General features: G+C 42.6%; 1 protein-coding gene across 1 annotated transcript in view; it reads left to right on the forward strand.

Annotated features, from left to right (window-relative positions):
• Nucleotides 1–9,722: 9,722 nt before the first annotated feature.
• Nucleotides 9,723–24,601, forward strand: part of LOC311111948 (traf2 and NCK-interacting protein kinase-like) — a 38,300-nt gene continuing 23,421 nt past the window's right edge. Inside the window, exons 1-2 of the mRNA XM_084154885.1 lie at nucleotides 9,723–10,349; nucleotides 15,384–15,449. Of these exons, the coding sequence (XP_084011011.1) occupies nucleotides 10,293–10,349; nucleotides 15,384–15,449 (123 nt within the window). The 5' untranslated portion in view covers nucleotides 9,723–10,292. The remainder of the gene's footprint in view (nucleotides 10,350–15,383; nucleotides 15,450–24,601) is intronic.

A 24,601-nucleotide genomic window follows, 5' to 3' on the forward strand; every position in this document is an offset into this window, starting at 1 on the left:
ATCAATCAAAGAAAATCTTATGTTTGCATTTCTGATTTCCTCACCACTGAGAAATAATTAAAAGTGTCAATCCACAAAAAGTGCCTTTTTGGGTAGTGTAAAATTGTAATCTATTTTGGCATGCTATCATAAATGGCACATGTTTAATTTGATAACAAACATTTTTTCAAATCTCCAGGATCTCTCCCCTCTCTTCAAACAGGAATAACAACATAGTGTTTGATAACCACTTGAGTAACTGGATGCTTTGCAGGAAATCAGTGTTTTTGTGGTAACTATGGGAACATTGTTTGCATGTTTGTGCCATTACAGTGTAGCCTGCTTCCTCAACAGGTCCAACTACTCACACCTTCACAGACACACAGACAGACACACACACGCTCGCACGCACACACACACACACACACTTTGGTGCCTTGGCAGCGTAGTAGAAGGGGAACCAGGAGAGGAAGATGTCAGAGAAAGCCTCGGTGACACTGAAGAATCCGTAGTCAACCACTGAGTGTCATCATCTTTCTTCTTACTCTCTATGGTCTGGGATTCTGATTGGGATGACAGGACAGGTGATTAATGGATTATTAATGAAATAATGAAATATATATATTTTTTAACGCTTTTAGGCCCTCTTTACTTACGAGAGGTACGCTGGGTAGGAGAAAGCCAATGAGGTTACAGTGGAGAGAGGCTCCATAGCACAACAGATACAGGCCAATCAGAGAGATCAACCTAGAGACAGAGAGAGAGATTCTTACCAGCCATCTGTCAATCTGCATACATGTCGAACGATCTTCATATCATGATACATCTCTCTCTCTCTATTTTTATATATTTCTCTCTCTCTCTCTCTTCTCTCTCTCTGTCTCTCTCTCTGTATGTCAACATGTAAAATGGTACAGTATGAGAGAAAGAGGGGAGAGAGAGAAGGAGAGGGGGGAGAGAGACAGAGAGAGGTAGTTGGAGAGTGAGAGAGACAGAGAGAGGGAGTAGGAGAGGGAGAGAGATAGAGAGAGGGAGTAGGAAAGGGAGAGAGACAGGGAGAGGGAGTAGGAGAGGGAGAGGGAGAGAGAGAGAGAGAGAGAGAGAGAGAGAGAGAGAGAGAGAGAGAGAGAGAGAGAGAGAGAGGGAGAGGAGAGGAGAGAGCGAGAGAGAGAGAGAGAGAGAGAGGGGGGGTAGGAGAGGGAAAGAGAGAGAGAGAGAGAGAAGACAGAGAGAGGGAGTAGGAGAGGGAGAGAGAGAGGGATAGGAGAGGGAGAGAGAGAGAGAGAGAGAGAAGAGAGAGAGAGAGAGAGAGACAGAGAGAGGAGAGAGAGAGGGAGAGAGCGAGAGAGAGAGAGAGAGAGAGAGAGAGGGGGGGGGGTAGGAGAGGGAAAGAGAGAGAGAGAGAGAGAGAGACAGAGAGAGGGAGTAGGAGAGGGAGAGAGAGAGAGGGATAGGAGAGGGAGAGAGAGAGAGAGAGAGAGAGAGAGAGAGTAGGAGAGAGACAGAGAGAGGGAGAGAGACAGAGAGAGGGAGTAGGAGAGGGAGAGAGAGAGAGGGATAGGAGAGGGGAGAGAGAGAGAGAGAGAGAGAGAGAGAGAGTAGGAGAGAGACAGAGAGAGGGAGAGAGACAGAGAGGAGTAGGAGAGGAGAGCGACAGAGAGAGGGATAGGAGAGGGAGAGAGACAGAGAGAGGGAGAGAGACAGAGAGAGGGAGTAGGGGAGGGAGAGAGAGAGAGGGATAGGAGAGGGAGAGAGACAGAGAGAGGGAGGAGAGAGACAGAGAGAGGGAGTAGGAGAGGAGGAGAGAGAGAGGGATAGGAGAGGGAGAGAGAGAGAGAGAGAGAGAGAGAGAGTAGGAGAGAGACAGAGAGAGAGAGAGAGCAGAGAGAGGGAGTAGGAGAGGGAGAAAGAAAGGCTGCCCTGTGAAACTTTATTGATCAAACTTCATTTCATGTGCATTTGTAAAATCACAACACACTTCACAATAAAAGATAGCGAACATTAGGCTACGAAATAATTTCAGAGGACAACTTCAATCTCCAGGATCTTTCCCCTCTCTTCAAACAGGAATAACAACATAGTGTTTGATAACCACTTGAGTAACTGGACGCTTCGCAGGAAATCATTGTTTTTGTGGTATCTATGGGAACATTGTTTGCATGTTTGAGCAATTACAGTGTTTTATTAGACTACCGGGGTGTTTATTATTTAATTTTTTTGGTGGTCGGAGTACATAAGAATCTAAAAGTTAGGACCTCGTGAAGTCCGTTTGGAGTCAGAACGGGCGAGCAGTCAAAGGAACTCTGTTCAGGTCGCAGTCTCCCCTGGAGGCGTGGGTTCGAATCGCACTTCTGACAAGACTTTAGCGCCCGTCTGTCACTGGGAAGTCATTATGAGTCATGCTGCTTGGTAGTAAAAAAATAACCTGTTGATAAAATAATTCGATCAATGTAATAATGTAGTAAACTTCATATTGCGTTTGATAATACCTAAATAACAATAATAATAAACGGACAGTTAAATGAATTAAACACTTTATTATAGTATAAATGAAAAGTTATTACAATAGTTAAATTAGCCAGAAGTTACTTCTAGTATAGCCTAGATGGAGGAGATACTGACTGTTGGTGCAGTCGTGGCCGAGTGGTTAAGGCGATGGACTAGAAATCTATTGCGATTTTTCCCCGCAGCTTATCCTGTCGACAACGGTAGTTTTCCTCAGCTCATGTCAAAGGCACCTCCCCTGTCTACCAAACTCGAATTGCATGTGAAACACTTACCACATGATGGCGCCCTCCACTTTCACGCATCAGCTATGCACAAAACATTATGAACACCTTCTAAATATTGAGTTGCACCCCCCTTTTTTGCCCTCAGAACAGCCTCAATTAGTCAGGGCATGGACTCTACAAGGTATCGAAAGCATTCCGGAGGGATGCTGGCCCATGTTGACTCCAATGCTTCCCACAGTTGCGTCAAGTTGGCTGGATGTCCTTTGGGTGGTGGACCATTCTTTATACATATAGGAAACTGTTGAGCGTGAAAAACCCAGCAGTGATTGCAGTTCTTGACACACTCAAACCAGTGCGCCTGGCACTTACTACCATACCCCATTCAAAGGCACTTGAATATTTTGTCTTGCCCATTCACCCTCTGAATGGCACACATACACAATCCATGTCTCAATTGTCTCAAGGCTTAAAAATCCTTCTTTAACCTGTCTCCTCCCCTTCATCTACACTGATTGAAGTGGATTTAACAAGTGACATCAATAAGGGATCATAGCTTTCACCTGGATTCATCAGTCATGGAATGAGCCGGTGTCCTTAGTGTTTTGTATACTCAGTCTACAGTCTACTGTTTATGGATATGGTATAGTATATGTGAGTCATCAACTGTATTCATTTGAGTAACTCTATGCCAGTGGAAGGTTGATTTGGTAAGCTAACGGTTAGTATTGGGGAAATATTATGTCACCCATAGCTACAGAATAATAATGTGTGTGTGTGTGTGTGTGTATGTGTGTGTGTTATGGCTTCTTCTGTGCATCTTCACATTTGAATTATAGAGTAGGCATTAATGGGAGCAGATTTCATGTACTGTAGCAAATGTTATGTTACACCCGCCCCCTCCAGCATACACACACACACACACACACACACACACACAGGAAATTTAGCCCAGAATCAATGATAAAATATTTAAACTCTGGGGTAATAATGTTTTTTTTTAACCCCCTATCCCCCCCCCCCCCCCCCCCTCTCTCTCTCCCCCGCTCTCTCCCCCTCTCTCCCCCTCTCTCACCCTCTCTCCCCCCCCTCTCCCTCTCTCACTCCCCTCTCTCCCCCTCTCTCCCCCCCTCTCTCCCCCTCTCTCTCCCATGTCTCTGTCTCATTCTCTTTCTAGCTTTCTCTCTGTTTTTATGTGAAGGTATGTTGTTGTTGCACTCTGGGGAAAGAGGGCGCGACATGCTCAGGTGATTCATCGGAATAAAATGACACATGTAGGAAAACACACATGCACACATGCCTGCAGACACACTGTAACACCACACCCACACACGTACACACCCACACACACACTCACACTCACACACACACACACACACACACACACACACAAACACACATTGGCATTGGCTTTGATACCACTTTAATTAAACTGTATGAATGACTAATAGTTCCTAAGAAGTTCGTGGGAAGACATGATAAACCTGTCTTTAGATTTCTCACCTGGATGAGTGGAGGCTTCTCTGGATGAATGGAAGGCTAGCCAATCTCTGGCTAACTGTGTATATTCCAAACTTCCAACCGTCCGCAATTCCAGGGGATTTCATTCTGTATCTGGGTTTTTGTTATCTGTGTAATCCTGTGGTGACGTTGATTCTTGACGGTTTAACTCAGACAGTTGCAGAGTATTTCTCTGCCTACAGTGAAAATAGCAAAGGGGGAGGTGGTGGTGGGGGTAATAGTGGGGGTAGACAGCATCTGCAGAGGCCAGGGATCTTCCCAGGAGCTGACAAAACATAAAACCATTGTCAGCAGGACTCAAACCTGCACTGGAAGATCCCAATGGACTTCTAGTCCATCACCGTAACCACTCGGCCACAACAACTTTTATGTATTGACTCAGTGTCCCCTTATCAGGGGCACTAGGAGTGAAGGCCCTGGCAGCCATATTGCATAGGGTATTATCTAGATAATGTAATAACTAATTTGAATGTACTAACTTCATATATATATATTTTTATAAAATGTTTGATTTCATAAATGTCCTATTAACATGTCTTCTATTGGTATAGTGAGTGTACAATCCAAACTTCCAATGGAGCACAAATCTAGTTCCTCTGCATGTGTTGTTTTGGCGTAATCCTTATAATCCTGATCTCCTACTCAGATAGTTCCAGAGAATTTCTCTGTCATAGTGATAGAACACAACAACACACCTCTAATCTGTTCTATTCTCAGGAAACATTTATACTCTGTTCTATTCTCAGGAAACATCTCTACTCTGTTCTATTCTCAGAAAACATTTATACTCTGTTCTATTCTCAGGAAACATTAATACTCTGTTCTATTCTCAGGAAACATTTCTACTCTGTTCTATTCTCAGCAAACATTTCTACTGTTCTATTCTCAGGAAACATTTCTACTGTTCTATTCTCAGGAAACATCTCTACTCTGTTCTATTCTCAGAAAACATTTATACTCTGTTCTATTCTCAGGAAACATTTATACTCTGTTCTATTCTCAGGAAACATTTCTACTCTGTTCTATTCTCAGGAAACATTTCTACTCTGTTCTATTCTCAGGAAACATTTCTACTCTGTTCTATTCTCAGGAAACATTTCTACTCTGTTCTATTCTCAGGAAACATTTCTACTCTGTTCTATTCTCAGGAAACATCTCTACTCTGTTCTATTCTCAGAAAACATTTATACTCTGTTCTATTCTCAGGAAACATTTCTACTCTGTTCTATTCTCAGCAAACATTTCTACTGTTCTATTCTCAGGAAACATTTCTACTGTTCTATTCTCAGGAAACATCTCTACTCTGTTCTATTCTCAGAAAACATTTATACTCTGTTCTATTCTCAGGAAACATTTCTACTCTGTTCTATTCTCAGCAAACATTTCTACTCTGTTCTATTCTCAGCAAACATTTCTACTGTTCTATTCTCAGGAAACATTTCTACTGTTCTATTCTCAGGAAACATTTATACTCTGTTCTATTCTCAGGAAACATTTCTACTCTGTTCTATTCTCAGGAAACATTTATACTCTGTTCTATTCTCAGGAAACATTTCTACTCTGTTCTATTCTCAGGAAACATCTATACTCTGTTCTATTCTCAGGAAACATTTCTACTCTGTTCTATTCTCAGGAAACATCTCTAATCTGTTCTATTCTCAGGAAACATTTATACTCTGTTCTATTCTCAGGAAACATTTCTACTCTGTTCTATTCTCAGCAAACATTTCTACTGTTCTATTCTCAGGAAACATTTCTACTGTTCTATTCTCAGGAAACATCTCTACTCTGTTCTATTCTCAGAAAACATTTATACTCTGTTCTATTCTCAGGAAACATTTATACTCTGTTCTATTCTCAGGAAACATTTCTACTCTGTTCTATTCTCAGCAAACATTTCTACTGTTCTATTCTCAGGAAACATTTATACTGTTCTATTCTCGGGAAACATCTCTACTCTGTTCTATTCTCAGAAAACATTTATACTCTGTTCTATTCTCAGGAAACATTTATACTCTGTTCTATTCTCAGGAAACATTTCTACTCTGTTCTATTCTCATGAAACATTTCTACTCTGTTCTATTCTCAGGAAAAAAAATCTACTCTGTTCTATTCTCAGGAAACATTTCTACTCTGTTCTATTCTCAGGAAACATTTCTACTCTGTTCTATTCTCAGAAAACATTTATACTCTGTTCTATTCTCAGGAAACATTTATACTCTGTTCTATTCTCAGGAAACATTTATACTCTGTTCTATTCTCAGCAAACATTTCTACTGTTCTATTCTCAGGAAACATTTCTACTGTTCTATTCTCAGGAAACATCTCTACTCTGTTCTATTCTCAGAAAAAATTTCTACTGTTCTATTCTCAGGAAACATTTCTACTCTGTTCTATTCTCAGGAAACATTTCTACTCTGTTCTATTCTCAGGAAACATTTATACTCTGTTCTATTCTCAGGAAACATTTCTACTCTGTTCTATTCTCAGGAAACATTTCTACTCTGTTCTATTTATTCATTTCTACTCTATTCTATTGAATAATTTATATTCTGTTCTATTGAATCATCTCTACTCTGTTCTATTCTCAGGAATCATCTCAGTTCTGTTCTATTGAAACATTTATATTCTGTTCTATTCTAATGAAAACATCTCTACTCTGTTCTATTCTAATGAAAACATCTCTACTCTGTTCTATTCTAATGAAAACATCTCTACTCTGTTCTATTCTCAGGAATCATCTCAGTTCTGTTCTATTGAAACATATCTACTCTGTTCTATTCTAATGAAAACATCTCTACTCTGTTCTATTCTAATGAAAACATCTTTACTCTGTTCTATTCTAATGAAAACATCTCTACTCTGTTCTATTCTAATGAAAACATCTCTACTCTGTTCTATTCTAATGAAAACATCTCTACTCTGTTCTATTCTCAGGAATCATCTATATTATATTCTCTATTATATTGCCTTTAGTGCTCTGTTCTAAAACACATGGTTATTCTCAATGGGATAAAGGACAAATAAACCAAAACAAAAAAGAACAAAATGGGCCACATTGAATTAAAAATCTCAACATCTGATTAGTTCCTATACACAGCACTATGTTTATAATTACATTTACCAGACGCTTTTATCCAGAGCAACATACAGTTAGTGAGTGCATACATTTTCAGTGCATGTGTCTCCACCCTCTCCTCATGAGAATAAAAATGGGCTTCTTTTACAGAAATAGGTCCTGCCTCTCCCTAAATAGAAGAAAGCAGATTATTCAGTCAACGTTCCTATTGGTCCTAGACTATGGCAACATCATGTACAGTGCTTTCGGAAAGTATTCAGACCCCTTCCCTTTTTCCACATTTTGTTACGTTACAGCCTTATTCTAAAATGGATTAAATAAGAAAATGTCCTCATCAACCTACACACAATGACCCATAATGACAAAGTGAAAACAGGTTTTTAGATTAAAAAAAAAAAATGTTTTTGCAAATGTATAAAGTATTCAGACCCTTTGCTATGAGACTCGAAATTGAGCTCAGGTGCATCTTGTTTCCATTGATCATCCTTGAGATGTTTGTACAACTTGATTGGAGTCCACCTGTGGTAAATTCAATTGACTGGACATGATTTGGAAAGGCACACACCTGTCTATATAAGGTCCCACAGTTGACATGCATGTCAGAGCAAATACAAAGCCATGAGGTTGAAGGAATTGTCCGTAGAGCTCCAAGACAGGATTGTGTCGAGGCACAGATCTGGGGAAGGGTACCAAAACATTTCTGCAGCATTGAAGGTCTCCAAGAACACAGTGGCCTCCATCATTCTTAAATGGAAGTAGTTTGCAACCACCAAGACTCTTCCTAGAGCTGGCCGCCCGGCCAAACTGAGCAATCGGGGGAGAAGGGCCTTGGTCAGGGAGCTGACCAAGAACCCGATGGTCACTTTGACAGAGCTCCAGAGTTCCTCTGTGAAGATGGGAGAACCTTCCAGAAGGACAACCATCTCTGCAGCACTCCACCAATCAGGCTTTTATGGTAGAGTGGCCAGACATAAGTCACTCCTCGGTAAAAGGCACATGACAGCCCGCTTGGAGTTTGCCAAAAGGCACCTAAAGGACTCAAACCATGAGAAACAAGATTCTCTGGTCTGATTAAGACCAAGATTGAAATCTTTAGCCTGAATGCCAAGCGTCATGTCTGGATGAAACCTGGCACCATCCCTACGGTGAAGCATGGTGGTGGGAGCATCATGCAAACCTGTTTTTGCTTTGTCATTACGGGGTATTGTGTGTAGATTGATGAGGAAGAAAAACAATTTAATCAATTTTAGAATAAGGCTGTAACTTAACAAAATGTGGAAAAAGTCAAGGTGTCTGAATACTTTCCGAATGCACTGTATTTGAACACAGCTGCAGCTTCACTAAATCCGTTAGATGCCGTTTATCATAGCACACTGCACCTTATTAGGGGCAACAATTTTAGTACTCATTACTGAATTCTCTACCAGAAAGTTGATTGGCCCTCTTTGATGTCATGTAGTTTGATACATTGCTATGTTTTCATTTATAAATCCCTTTTACAAAAAGTCCCACTGTACCTAACGTCATTACTAAACTTTAGACATACCAGTTACCACATCCGGTATCAGGGATGGCGGGAGCATCATGTTGTGAGGAGGTTTTTCAGCTGCAGGTACTGGGATACTTGTCAGGATCGAGGGAAAGATAAACAGAGGAAAGTACAGAGCGATCCTTGATGAAAACCTGCTCCAGAGCGCTCAGGACCTCAGACTGGGGCGAAGGTTCACCTTCCAACAGGACAACGACCCTAAGCACACATCCAAGACAACGCAGGAGTGGCTTCGGGACAAGTCTCTGAATGTCCTTGAGTGGCCAAGCCAAAGCCCGGACTTGAACCCAATCGAACATCTCTGGAGAGACCGGAAAATAGCTGTGCAGCGATGCTGCCCATTCAACCAACAGAGCTTGGGAGACTCTGCAGAGAAGAATGGGAGAAACTCCCCAAATACAGGTGTGCCAAGCTTGTAGCGTCATACCCAAGAAGACTCAAGGATGTAATCGCTGCTAAAGGTGCTTCAACAAAGTACTGAGCAAAGGGTCTGAATACTTAAATGTGATATTTCCGTGTTTTATTTAAATTTGCAAATATTTCTAAAAACCGGTTTTTGCTTTGTCATTATGGGGTATTGTGTGTAGATTGATGAGGAAGAAAAACAATTTAATCAATTTTAGAATAAGGCTGTAACTTAACAAAATGTGGAACAAGTCAAGGTGCCTGAATACTTTCCGAATGCACTGTATTTGAACACAGCTGCCACTTTACTAAATCCGTTAGATGCCGTTTATCATAGCACTCTGCGCTTTATTAGGGGCAACAATTTTAGTACTCATCACTGAATTCTCTACCAGAAAGTTGATTGGCCCTCTTTGATGTCATGTAGTTTGACACATTGCTATGTTTTCATTTATAAATCCCTTTTACAAAAAGTCCCACTGTACCTAACATCATTACTAAACTTTAGACATACCAGTTACCACACCCGGTGTCAGGGATGTGCAACTCTGGAAACTTCTTTGGTCGTTTGAAATACTGTACATTTAATTGGAAAATCCTCTGGAGTGGGCGTGATTTACATATTTGCCCCGCCCGCGTTGTCTTTGATTGACAAAGCTCGAGAGCAGCAGCCAGCAAACCAAACCTTGAGTTCTCGCTCTGTCGGTTGAACCTACAAACGTGGATTCGGTGCTGCTGATTATGTTCACGTCCGTTATACTCACACACCAGCATCTCTGCTCTAGCACCGTTTTTTAACGTCGGTCACCTCCAAACCTACTGACGAACTGGGATATATTCTCTTTTTTATTTTCTGTCTTTCGTTCTCAGTCGCCATCTCTCCATCGCTTATCGGTGAGAGAGAGGTAGGCAGGCTTGTTTCCCCGCCGAAGAGGGCAGCCTATAGCGGTGGCCAAGGGCATTTTCTCCGTGGTCTCGTTGTCTGGATGATTTCTGATTCTGGTGATTTTTTAAATATTTTATTTTAATCATGGCGACTGATTCCCCTGCCCGGAGTCTGGATGAGATCGACCTGTCTGCTCTACGGGTAAGATAAAGCCGGGTCTACATCATGTATCTGTGTTTCAATATCAGAGATGGCTACTACTCTGTCTCTCGCTCTCTCTCTCTCTCTCTGTGTGAGACAACGCTTCTAAAATGGGTCAAATTCCCCATCCCTCTCTACAGCCACCAACATGGCAGACTGGCCTACCGATGTTTGTGCATGAGCAAAACATATCCAAATATGCAGGCCTATATAGCACTGTTAATAATATGCCATTTAGCAGACGCTTTTATCCAAAGCGACTTACAGTCGTGCGTGCATACATTTTTGTGTATGGGTGGTCCCGGGGATCGAACCCACTACCTTGGCGTTACAAGCGCCGTGCTCTACCAGCTGAGCTACAGAGGACCACACTGTTAATAGCCTTATAGCAGGTGGTTATATAATGTAACACAAAAGATAAACATACTCAGTGGAAAAACGTCAACCAAGTTTTTCTCTTTCTACTGATTTACTAATGACTAACCTAGATAAACAAAGGTTAGATATGAAATAGCATGACAGAATAGCCATGTAATGGTTTGAGAGAGGGTTGGGGGAAGGGGAGGGAGGGAGGGGGGGGGGGTGGTCGAGTGAGACAGAGAGGGGTTTGCTTTGGTGGTCTCGGCTTTTTGGTCTGAATATGTCGCTTTCATTGAGCCAGTCCGCGGTGGAATGTAGCCTACATATTTCCACATACCACACACACACACAAAGAGAATGGTGATGTGGGTCTATGAAAACAGCCTGATAGCCTTCATGGGCATTTACTCTGTGTGTACATTAAGGCATCCATGCATACAGTGTGTGAGTGAACAACAAATGTCACTCACTGTGTGTGTGTGTGTGTGTGTGTGTGTGTGTGTGTGTGTGTGTGTGTGTGTGTGTGTGAACAACAAATGTCACTCACTGTTAAACACGGGTAGAGAGAGTCCTCTCTACAAAGGATCATATTAAATAATCACATTGTATCTATTTATATGTGATATATTGCCTATATTACATTACCTTGATATATTGCCTATATTACATTACCTTGATATATTGCCTTTGCCAATATGGTTATATGTTGGTATAACTATCAGTGTAGATGCTAAGCCAATAATGCTAGTGGCTAGGCTCCCTGTAGACTGTGTTGTCTGTGCACTCTTAGAAAAAAGTGTTCCAAATGTGTTCTGTGGCTATCCCCATAGGATAACTCTTTTTGGTTCCAGTTAGAACCCTTTTTGGTTCTAGGTAGAACTCTTTTGGTGGAAAGGGTTCTACATGGAACCCAAAAGGGTTCTACCTGGAACCAAAAGTGGTTTTTCAAAGGGTTCTCCTATGGGGACAGCCGAAGAACTCTTTATGGTTCTAGTTGGCACCTTTATTTCTAAGAGTGTGTACTGGGGCTGTAGGCTACCGTGGCTTTTGCTGCACGCTCTGGTTCTTTTGTTTACCCTGAGCCACACACACAAACACAAACACACACACACACTGCATGAATGGATACATCTACTCTGCAAGATGGTGCGTTTGCTTTGTGTGTGTGTGGTCAGTTACTGTGTAGAGATGTAAGCTAATGCCATATGACCCACAGACAGGTAAACAGACTAGTATAAAGGATGATAGACAGTTTATTGATGAATCCTCAATACATAACAGAACTCACAATATGACATAGTAAACAACATAGTACTGTGCCGGATTGGGTAGGTGTCATGGTAAGGCTGAGGGCAGAGCCAGGGTTGCCATGTTGGTAGAGGGCAGAGCCAGTCTATAGCTGAACTCTACAGTAGCATGTTGAGGTTGCCAGGTTGGACAGAGCAAGTCTAGAACTGAGCTGTACAGTAGCATGATTAGGTTGCCAGGTTGGATAACAGTTCTCCACCAGTCAGTCACAGACATTAATCCACTGGTTAGTGGGTCACTGGCTAGACTGGGCTAGGAACCACTGGACAGACAAGTGTGTGTGTGTGTGGTTGTGTTGGGAAACCCTGACTGAGAACTGGTCAGAGAACTGGTGATACAGCACACACACACACACACACATGCACACATACACACACACACACACATGCACAGTCAGAAGCCAGGCAGTCAGCTGATGACATTAACAGACAACAGATCAGCAGGACAGCACTGACCACACACACATACACAAACATACATAGACACACACACAGTTTAGAGCCATAGAGATTGAAGAATGTATACAAGGCCTCGCGAGGAGCTAAACAGAGAATAAGATTCGGCAACAGAGAAAACAACGTGTGTGTGTGTGTGTGTCATCCAATACAGTAGAGTCCTTCTCTCATGACAGTGGTTGTTTAGATATGACCAGTTACAGCGTGACCCCCATCATCCAGTAACCTCTTGTAATCTAATAATCACACACACACACCCTGTGAGCCCATTCTGTTGTATCAAATAGTCATGATATTGGAGTATTTTCTATCAGTTAGCCTGAGGATATGAATGAACTGGAGCAGCAAAAACACTCTGTTTTACTCTGTTCACACACACACACACACACACTTGATCACTAACCCTTGTGTGGGCTTTTTTAGAAGAGTGAGTGTGTCTGTGTTTCTCATGGTACCACAGGAGGGAAGGAAAGATGAGGAGATGGCGAGAGAGGGAACATAAAAGAGGGAAGTGCCACTGGTGCTTAGATACTGCTGGAATGGGAGAGAGAGAGAGAGAGAGAGAGAGACTAAAAGGTAGTCAAAGCACCATAGCCAAAAGGCTCAAGACTGTTGGAATGAGAGAGTGATGGATAGAAAGAGATAATAAAAGAGAGTATGAGAGTGCCATAGCATTTCTCAGAGGGGCTGGAATGAGAGAGAACGAGAGAATGAAACTGAGAGAGATACATAGTGGGGAGAACAAGTATTTGATACACTGCTGATTTTGCAGGTTTTCCTACTTACAAAGCATGTAGAGGTCTGTAATTTTTATCATAGGTACACTTCAACAGTGAGAGACGGAATCTAAAACAAAAATCCAGAAAATCACATTGTATGATTTTTAAGTAATTCATTTGCATTTTATTGCATGACATAAGTATTTGATACATCAGAAAAACAGAACTTAATATTTGGCACAGAAACCTTTGTTTGCAATTACAGAGATCATACGTTTCCTGTAGGTCTTGACCAGGTTTGCACACACTGCAGCAGGGATTTTGGCCCACTCCTCCATACAGACCTTCTCCAGATCCTTCAGGTTTCGGGGCTGTCGCTGGACAATACGGACTTTCAGCTCCCTCCAAAGATGTTCTATTGGGTTCAGGTCTGGAGACTGGCTAGGCCACTCCAGGACCTTGAGATGCTTCTTACGGAGCCACTCCTTAGTTGCCCTGGCTGTGTGTTTCGGGTCGTTGTCATGCTGGAAGACCCAGCCACGACCCATCTTCAATGCTCTTACTGAGGGAAGGAGGTTGTTGGCCAAGATCTCGCGATACATGGCCCCATCCATCCTCCCCTCAATACGGTGCAGTCGTCCTGTCCCCTTTGCAGAAAAGCATCCCCAAAGAATGATGTTTCCACCTCCATGCTTCACGGTTGGGATGGTGTTCTTGGGGTTGTACTCATCCTTCTTCTTCCTCCAAACACGGCGAGTGGAGTTTAGACCAAAAAACTCGATTTTTGTCTCATAAGACCACATGACCTTCTCCCATTCCTCCTCTGGATCATCCAGATGGTCATTGGCAAACTTCAGATGGGCCTGGACATGCGCTGGCTTGAGCAGGGGGACCTTGCGTGCGCTGCAGGATTTTAATCCTTGACGGCGTAGTGTGTTACTAATGGTTTTCTTTGAGACTGTGGACCCAGCTCTCTTCAGGTCATTGACCAGGTCCTGCCGTGTAGTTCTGGGCTGATCCCTCACCTTCTTCATGATCATTGATGCCCCACGAGGTGAGATCTTGCATGGAGCCCCAGACCGAGGGTGATTGACCGTCATCTTGAACTTCTTCCATTTTCTAATAATTGCGCCAACAGTTGTTGCCTTCTCACCAAGCTGCTTGCCTATTGTCCTGTAGCCCATCCCAGCCTTGTGCAGGTCTACAATTTTATCCCTGATGTCCTTACACAGCTCTCTGGTCTTGGCCATTGTGGAGAGGTTGGAGTCTGTTTGATTGAGTGTGTGGACAGGTAACGAGTTCAAACAGGTGCAGTTAATACAGGTAATGAGTGGAGAACAGGAGGGCTTCTTAAAGAAAAACTAACAGATCTGTGAGAGCCGGAATTCTTACTGGTTGGTAGGTGATCAAATACTTATGTCATGCAATAAAATGCAAATTAATTACTTAAAAATCATACAATGTGATTTTCTGGATTTTTGTTTTAGATTCCGCCTCTCACAGTTGAAGTGTACCTAAGATAAATATTACAGACCTCTACATGCTTTGTAACTAGGAAAACCTGCAAAATCGGCAGTGTATCAAATACTTGTTCTCCCCACTGTATATCGACGCTGGCTGGAGATGAATGGAGAAAGAGAGAGTTGGAGTGAGAGAAAGAGAGTGAAAGAGAGAGTGAGGGCTAGGGAGGGGGAGTTGAATTCCAGCTATTGTTGGAATGCCTTAGCAACACAGCAAATAGGGAGGTGTGTGTGTGTGTGTGTGTGTGTGAGGTCACTGGGTTCTCTGCTGTGGTCTGGCGGCTCCTCTTCTAACTCTACTGTCTAATAAGCTAACCATTATGCAGCCACTTTAGCTAGCAATCGACAGTAGCAGTCTATTAGCATCAGCTAGCTTCAAGCTAACTGTCTGTAGCCTATCTCTGGGGGCTAGCATCAAGCTAATGTTCTATATGTTTTGGGGCTGGCATCAAGCTAACTGTCTATCTGTGCTAGCATCAAGATAACAGTTAATATGTCTGGGGTGGGGACTAGCATCAAGCTAACGGTCTAAAGCCTATGTCTGGGGGCTAGCATCACGCTAACGGTCTATAGCCTATGACTGGGGGCTAGCATCAAGCTAATACCTCTATAACTGCTAGCTTCAAGCTAAATGTCTGTACGCTCTGTGACTCCAAATCTGTCTCTCTTTAGGACCCGGCAGGCATCTTTGAGCTGGTGGAGTTGGTTGGCAATGGAACCTACGGACAGGTGTACAAGGTAAGACTTTCTTTCTCTCTCTCCCGGTCTCCCTCTCTCCCCCCCTATCTCTATCAGTAGGAAACAGTCTGTTGTATCTGACAAGTTGCAGAGGGATGTATGTTCAGGACACAGGATATGACTGAGCGATTTCCCGTGTCTGCCTCTGTCAGTGGTTTATGTTTGATTGGCGTAATGGTGGTTTGGGGTCTCAGTTGCTCCAGTGTGTGCCCAAGTGTCACTATCTTTGTGTCCAAACCTCCTCTCCTTTCCGTTCCTTTCCTCTCCTGTGAAGTAATTCCTTTATAGATGCATCTTTGTATATGTTGTTCAACCATGTTCATTAGGGATGGGAATTGCCAGGGACCTCACGATATGATATTATCACGATACTTAGGTGCCAATACGATATGTATTGCGATTCTCACGAATCTATATGTATTGCGATTCGATACTGTGATTTGATTGCAATTCGATGTTCCAAACATATTGCTCACTATATGTCTGCTGCAGAGAGACGAGAGAGCCATGAGAAAACAAAATAAAAGTAATGGAAATAAAAGTTCTGAAAACAAATTGGCTCCATATTTAAAAAGAAGATGGAGAACGAGCTATGAAGGTAGAATACTGGAGTTTTGGTGCAGGTACAGCCAACTAGCGCAAAAATAGTATTGCTATATTGTCAAAACGATACGATATTCCGTCAAAAATAATATCCCGATTATGTAACTGTATCAATATTTTTCCCCCATCACTAGTGTTCATGTTTGAGTACAGTGCATTCGGAAAGTATTCAGACCCCTTCACTTTTTCCACATTTTGTTACGTCACAGCCTTATTCTAAAATTGATTAAATTAATTGTTTTCCTCATCAAACTACACACATTACCCCATAATGACAAAGCGAAAACAGGTTTTTAGAGAATGTTGCACATTTTATTACAAATAAAAAACAGAAATACCTTATTTACATAAGTATTAAGACCTTTTGCTATGACACCCAAAATTGAGCTCAGGTGGATCCTGTTTCCATTGATCATCCTTGAGATGTTTCAACAATTGATTGTAGTCCACCTGTGGTAAATTCAATTGATTGGACATGATTTGCAAAGGCACACACCTGTCTAAATAAGGTCCCACAGTTGACAGTGCATGTCAGAGCAAAAACAAAGCCGTGAGGTCGAAAGGAATTGTCCGTAGCGCTCCGAGACAGGATTGTGTTGAGGCACAGATCTGGGGAAGGGTACCAAAATAATTCAGCAGCATTGAAGGTCCCCAAGAACACCGTGGCCAAACTGAGCAATTGGGGGAGAAGTGCCTTTGTCAGGGAGGTGACCAAGAACCCGATGGTCTCTGACAGAGCTCCAGAGTTCCTCTGTGGAGATGGGAGAACCTTCCAGAAGGACAACCGTCTCTGCAGCACTCCACCAATCAGATGGAAGCCCCTCCTCAGTAAAATGCACATGACAGCCCACTTGGAGTTTGCCAAAAGGCACCTAAAGGACTCTCAGACCATGAAAAACAAGATTATCTGGCCTGATGAAACCAAAATTGAACTCTTTGGCCTGAATGCCAAGCGTCACATCTGGAGGAAACCAGGCATCGCTCATCACCTGGCCAATACCATCCCTACGGTGAAGAATGGTGGTGGCAGCATCATGCTGTGGGGATGTTTTTCAGCACATGGACTGGGAGACTAGTCAGGATCGAGGGAAAGATGAACGGAGCAAAGTACAGAGCGATCCTTGATGAAAACCTGCTCCAGAGCGCTCAGGACCTCAGACTGGGGCAAAGGTTCACCTTCCAACAGGACAACAACCCTATGCACACAGCCAAGACAATGCAGGAGTGGCTTCGGGACAAGTCTCTGAATGTCCTTGAGTGGCCCAGCCAGAGCCTGTACTTGAACCCGATCGAACATCTTTGGAGAGACCTGAAAATAGCTGTGCAGCGACGCTCCCCATCCAACCTGACAGAGCTTGAGAGGATCTGCAAAGAAGAATGGGAGAAACTCCCCAAATACAGGTGTGCCAAGCTTGTAGGGTCATGCCCAAGAAGACTTGAGGCTGTAATCTCTGCCAAAGGTGCTTCAACAAAGTACTGCGTAAAGGGTCTAAATACTTACAGTATGTAAATGTGATATTTCAGTGCATATTATTATTTTTTTGCTTTGTCATAATGGGGTATTGTGTGTAGATTGATGAGGGGAAAAACAACTTAATCAATCTTAGAAAATTAGGCTGTAACGTAAAAAAATGTGAAAAAAGTCAAGGGGTCTGAATACTTTCTGAATGCACTGTATAATGGACTAGTGTGTGTGTGTGTGTGTGTGAAGGTCATGTTGTAATGTGGAGTAGAGTGTGCTCTGGTTGGATAAACAAAAGAGGTCAGCTAGAGGTTAACACTGTTAGCCACAGATAAAGGTTTGACAGCCTCTTCCGTGTGTGTGTTTCTGTGCATTTGTGAGAGAGAGTGCGCAAGAGGTGTTTCTGTGAGACTGCTGCATCCTGTGTTTGTGTGTGCACACATGCATTTGTGTGTCTGCGCGTGCTTGCGTGTGTGTGTGTGTGTGTGGGGGGGGGGGGTGTGTGAGAGTTATGTGAGTTCAGTTATTGCTGACAATGCTCTCTGACTGAAAGTCACGCCTCATTTGCTGGATGACATTCAGCCTGTCTACAGGAATACACTATCGCCATATAGGCTCACTGCTCTACTGCTGTATACTGTAGCTTTATACTAACCCTAACCGTGTCTGCTGTAATACACTATATCCATATAGGCTCACCATACAATGCTCTACTGCAATATACTGTAGCTATAGCTTTTGAACCCAGTGGAGAGGATCAAAAGCTTCAAGTTCCTCGGCGTGCACATTCCTGACAACCTGAAATGGTCCCGTCACACAGACAGCGTGGTGAAGAAGGCGCAACCTCAGGAGGTTGAAGAAATTTGGCTTAGCCCTTAAGACCCTCACAAACCTCTACAGATGCACCATTGAGAGCATCCTGTTGGGCTGTATCACTGCCTGGTACAGCAATTGCACCATCCGCAACCGCAGGGCTCTCCAGAGGATGGTGCGGTCTGCCCAACGCATCATCGGGGGCTTACTGCCTGCCCTCCAGGACATCTACAGCACCTGTTTGAGTATAATATGTATATTTATGTTGTACAGTTAAAGTCGGAAGTTTACATACACTTAGGTGAAAATCAATCCCAGAACAACAGCAAAGGACCTTGTGAAGATGCTGGAGGAAACGGGTACAAAAGTATCTATATCCACAGTTAAACAAGTCCTATATCGACATAACCTGAAAGGCCTGCTCAGCAAGGAAGAAACCACTGCTCCAAAACCGCCATAAAAAAGCCAGACTACGGTTTACAACTGCACATGAGGACAAAGATCGTACTTTTTGAAGAAATGTCCTCTGGTCTGATGAAACAAAAATAGAACTGTTTGGCCATAATGACCATCGATATGTTTGGAGGAAAAGGGGGGAACACCATCCCAACCATGAAGCACGGGGTTGGCAGCCTCATGCTGTGGGGGTGCTTTGCTGCAGGAGGGACTGGTGCACTTCACAAAATAGATGGCATCATGAGGAAGGAAAATTATGTGGATATATTGAAGCAACATCTCAAGACATCAGTCAGGAAGTTAAAGCTTGGTCGCAAATGGGTCTTCCAAATAGACAATGACACCAAGCATACTTCCAAAGTTGTGGCAAAATGCCTTAAGGACAACAAAGTCAAGGTATTGGAAAGCCCTGACCTCAATCCTATAGAACATTTGTGGGCAGAACTGAAAAAGTGTGTGCGAGCAAGGAGGCCTACAAACCTGACTCGGTTACACCAGCTCTGTCAGGAGGAATGGGCCAAAATGCACCCAACTTATTGTGGGAAGCTTGTGGAAGGCTACCCAAAACGTTTGACCCAAGTTAAACAATTTAAAGGCAATGCTACCTAATACTAATTGAGTGTATGTAAACTTCTGACCCACTGGGAATGTGATGAAATAAATAAAAGCTGAAATAAATCATTCTCTCTACTATTATTCTGACATTTCACATTCTTAAAATAAAGTGGGCATGAGATGCGACTGAAATTTTGCGGGTGGGGAGAAAGCAGTGACTGAGAGTGAGAGAGGGTGGAGGAGGAGGCTTGACTTGACACGCTGGGCATCTTGTTATGACATGCTTTATATGGATTAGGCCCAGAGAATTATACCTACGGAGGAGCAGCTTCTGTCTAAACTTTAAATGTCCTTTGAACATTCAAAGGCACACTGCCTGCCCTCCAGGACATCTACAACACTGGGTGTCACAGGAAGGCCAAAAAGATCATCAAAGACCTCAACCACCCGAGCCACGGCCTGTTCACCCAACTACCATCTAGAAGACGGAGACTGTACAGGTGCATCAAAGCTGGGACAGAGAGACTGAGAAACTGCTTCTATCTCCAGGCCATGAGACTGTTAACAGTCACCACTAGCCAGCCTCCGCCCCAGCACCCTGCCCTGAAACTTAGTCACTGTTACTAGCCAGCTACCACCCGGTACTCTACCCTGCACCTTAGAGACTGCTGCCCAATGTAAATAGGCATGGAACACTAGTCACTTTAATAATGTTTACATACTATATTCTAGTCAAGGCTCATCCTATATAACTACTGCTGTACACACCTTTTCTATTCATTTACTGTCCATACTGTCTATACACACCATTATGTATGTATGTATGTATGTATGTGTATATATATATATATATATATATATATATATATATATATATATATATATATATATATATATATATTCCGTTCTCTGACATTGCTCGTTCTGATATTGTTTAATATTTACAGTTGAAGTCGGAAGTTTACATACACCTTAGCCAAATACATTTAAACTCAGTTTTTCACAATTCCTGACATTTAATCCTAGTAAGATTCCATGTCTTAGGTCAGTTACGATCACCATTTTATTTTAAGAATGTGAAATGTCCGAATAATAGTAGAGAGAATTATATATTTCAGCTTTTATTTCTTTCATCACATTCCCAGTGGGTCAGAAGTTTACATACACTCAATTAGTATTTGGTAGCATTGCCTTTAAATTGTTTCACTTGGGTCAAACGTTTCAGGTAGCCTTCCACAAGCTTCCAACAATAAGTTGTGTGAATTTTGGCCCATTCCTCCTGACAGAGCTGGTGTAACTGAGTCAGGTTTGTAGGCCTCCTTGCTCGCACACGCTTTTTCAGTTCTGCCCACAAATCTTCTATAGGATTGAGGTCAGGGTTTTGTGATGACCACTCCAATACCTTGACATTGTTGTCCTTAAGCCATTTTGCCACAACTTTGGAAGTATGCTTGGGGTCATTGTCCATTTGGAAGATCCATTTGCGACCAAGCTTTAACTTCCTGACTGATGTCTTGAGATGTTGCTTCAATATATCCACATCATTTGACTTCCTCATGATGCCATCTATTTTGTGAAGTGCACCAGTCCCTCCTGCAGCAAAGCACCCCCACAGCATGAGGCTGCCACCCCTGTCCTTCACGGTTGGGATGGTGTTCTTCAGCTTGCAAGCATCCCCTTTTTTCCTCCAAACATAACGATGGTCATTATGGCCAAACAGTTCTATTTTTGTTTTATCAGACCAGTGGACATTTCTCCAAAAAGTACGATCTTTGTCCCCATGTGCAGTTGTAAACCGTAGTCTGGCTTTTTTATGGCGGTTTTGGAGCAGTGGCTTCTTCCTTGCTGAGCGGCCTTTCAGGTTATGTCGATATAGAACTCATTTTACTGTGGCTATAGATACTTTTGTACCTGTTTCCTCCAGCATCTTCACAAGGTCCTTTGCTGTTGTTCTGGGATGGATTTGCACTTTTCGCATCCAAGGATGAACCAGACTTGTAGAGGTCTACAATTCTTTTTCTGAGGTCTTGGCTGATTTCTTTTGATTTTCCCATGATGTCAAGCAAAGTGACACTGAGTTTGAAGTTAGGCCTTGAAATACATCCACAGGTACACCTCCAATTGACTCAAATTACGTCAATTAGCCTATCAGAAGCTTCTAAAGCCATGACATCGTTTTCTGGAATTTTCCAAGCTGTTTAAAGGCACAGTCTCAATTTAGTGTATGTAAACTTCTGCTTTTTTAGTTTTTTCATTGCTAGGTATTACTGCACGGTTGGAGCCAGAAACACCAGCATTTTGCTGCACCTGTGATAACATCTGCAAATCTGGGTACACAAACAATAAAATATGATTAGATTTTATATGCTAACCTTGTTTACTGTAATACACTATTGCCATATAGGCTCACTATACACTGCTCTACTGTAATATACTGTAGCTACTGTACTAACCAGGGATTAGAACCGACATGCTTCATTCCGAACAGAACCACTATTTTTTTCGTCCATTCCACTGTTCCGACCAGCAAAATAGTTCTGAACCGGTTTGAACCCCCCAAAAGTGCTGGTTTGTATAGTCCCTTTGTGTTTATTTTTTAACATGTGAAATTGCAGCCTGGTCTCATAGACTAGACATAGCATATTACAAGTAAATCCGGGATACTCAAATTAGTATGATATGTTTGGTATGGTTACATAAGACAAAAGGTTACTTAAGTCAAAAACAAAAGTGGGGTGGATGATGGATGTATAACGCTAACATCTAGCAACCCAAAAGTTGTTTGTTTGAATTTCATCACGGACAACTTTAGCATTTTAGCTAATTAGCAACTTTGCAACTACTTACTACTTTTTAGTTACTTTGCAATTTAGCATGTTAGCTAACCCTTACTTTAACCCTTTAACCTTAACCCTAAACTTAACCCCTAACCCCTAGCCTAGCTAACGTCAGCTGGTTGGTGCTAGACATGTAGGCCTACACTAAAAGCTTTTCACAGCACAGTTGAACGGAACCTGCTAACTGTAATGTACTATAACGGAACCTGCTAACTGTAATGTACTATAACGGAACCTGCTAACTCTAATGGACTGTAACGGAACCTGCTAACTCTAATGGACTGTAACGGATCCTGCTAACTCTAATGGACTGTAACGGAACCTGCTAACTGTAATGGACTGTAACGGAACCTGCTAACTGTAATGGACTGTAACGGAACCTGCTAACTGTAATGGACTGTAACGGAACCTTCTAACTGTAATGGACTGTAACGGAACCTGCTAACTGTAATGGAATGGAACGGAACCTGCAACTGTAATGGAATGTAACGGAACCTGCTAACTGTAATGGACTGTAACGGAACCTGCTAACTGTAATGTACTGTAACGGAACCTGCTAACTGTATTGTACTATAACGGAACCTGCTAATTGTAATGTATTGTACTATAACGGAACCTGCTAACTGTAATGTACTGTAACGGAACCTGCTAACTGTAATGGACTGTAACGGAACCTGCTAACTGTAATGTACTGTAATGGAGCCTGCTAACTGTAATGTACTGTAATGGAACCTGCTAACTGTATCGTTCTATAACGGAACCTGCTAACTGTAATGTTCTATAGTTCATCTCTTCTTTTCTTCTTCTCCCTTGGTATTCTAGAGCCATCAACACTCCCTCTTTCCATCTCTCTCTTATTCTCGCTCTCTCCCTTGCAAATTAAGGTTATTTTTTCACCTCTTTCTCCCCCCTTGGGAATCCATCTACTCTCTCTCTCTCTCTCTCTCGCTCTCTCTCTCTCTCTCTCTCCACTCCACTCCACTCTGCATGCAGTTCTTATCAATATACAATAACATTTTTCCATCATGTATTTTTTTTGTGTGTGTAAATCTTTCCATACATCTCTATGTACTATATGGAGCCTTAATGCCTGTGTGTGTGTGTGTATGTACCCTTAGACCTGATAAAAGTTCCAGAAATAGAGAACATACTGAATAATTTCTCTCTATCTTTTCATCTTTCACCCTCGCCCCCCTATCTCTTTTTCTCTTGCTTTATGAATATTTGAAGGGAGCTATGGGAGTTGTTGTTTTCTACTGTAAACTCAGACTGACTAAGGAGAGACACAGTCAGGCACAGAGAACAGTACTGATGGATTTATGTGTTGCTTGACCATAGCAGTTTGTGGCAATACCAGTATTTAAAAATAGAAGACACACACATGATGACACTCTATAGTAGGATACACACACACACACACACACGGCACCATGTGGACTGACACCCAGGTCCTGGCAGGACTGTAGAGTGATCTCTGTGTGTGTGTGTACAGTATGTGGTACATGACATGTGCTTGTGGTTTGTGCATCTCTGACGATTACTGGTCGACTAAAAACAGAACTGGAGTGGAAGCTGTGTTATCAAGTGAGATTAGGTAAAGGGGCGGGTCTTAATCAAACATAGATTAGATTGGGATTAGGAACCATGAAAAGAACACCACCCCTTTACCTAATCTCACCTGTCCTCTAGCACTCTCTTTTCTCTCTCCTTGTTATTCTTTCCCCTCTCTCTCTCCCACCCTCCCCTCTCTCTCTCCCACCCTCCCCCCTCTCGCTCCCACCCTCCCCCCTCTCTCTCCCACCCTCCCCTCTCTCTCTCCCTCCTCCTTCCTTTTCTGTGGAAAGACTTTAAAGATGGTTTAAAGATCTCTTCACCTACCATGAGTCATGATGCTAAGGATTATCAGTGATCTCTTGCTGTTGACACACAAACCCACAAGCTCACACGCACACACACACACACACACACACACACACACCTGGCAGTGTGTTCATTAGGCCACTCCTCCCCCGAGACTACACGCTCCACTTACCCACAATGCACCCCTCACTCAGACCTCACCGGGTCAATAAGCCTGATATCAATAATGACTTCAGTGTGTGAGAGAGAGACAGGATTAGTGATGTCTGATGTACAGTGGGGAAAAAAAGTATTTAGTCAGCCACCAATTGTGCAAGTTATCCCACTTAAAAAGATGAGAGAGGCCTGTAATTTTCATCATAGGTACACGTCAACTATGACAGACAAAATGAGGAAAAAAAATCCAGAAAATCACATTGTAGGACTTTTAATGAATTTATTTGCAAATTATGGTGGAAAATAAGTATTTGGTCAATAACAAAAGTTTCTCAATACTTTGTTATATACCCTTTGTTGGCAATGACACAGGTCAAACGTTTTCTGTAAGTCTTCACAAGGTTTTTACA

The sequence above is a fragment of the Coregonus lavaretus genome, assembly GCF_964263955.1.
Source record: "Coregonus lavaretus genome assembly, chromosome: 38".
NCBI classification, from domain to species: Eukaryota; Metazoa; Chordata; class Actinopteri; order Salmoniformes; family Salmonidae; genus Coregonus; species Coregonus lavaretus.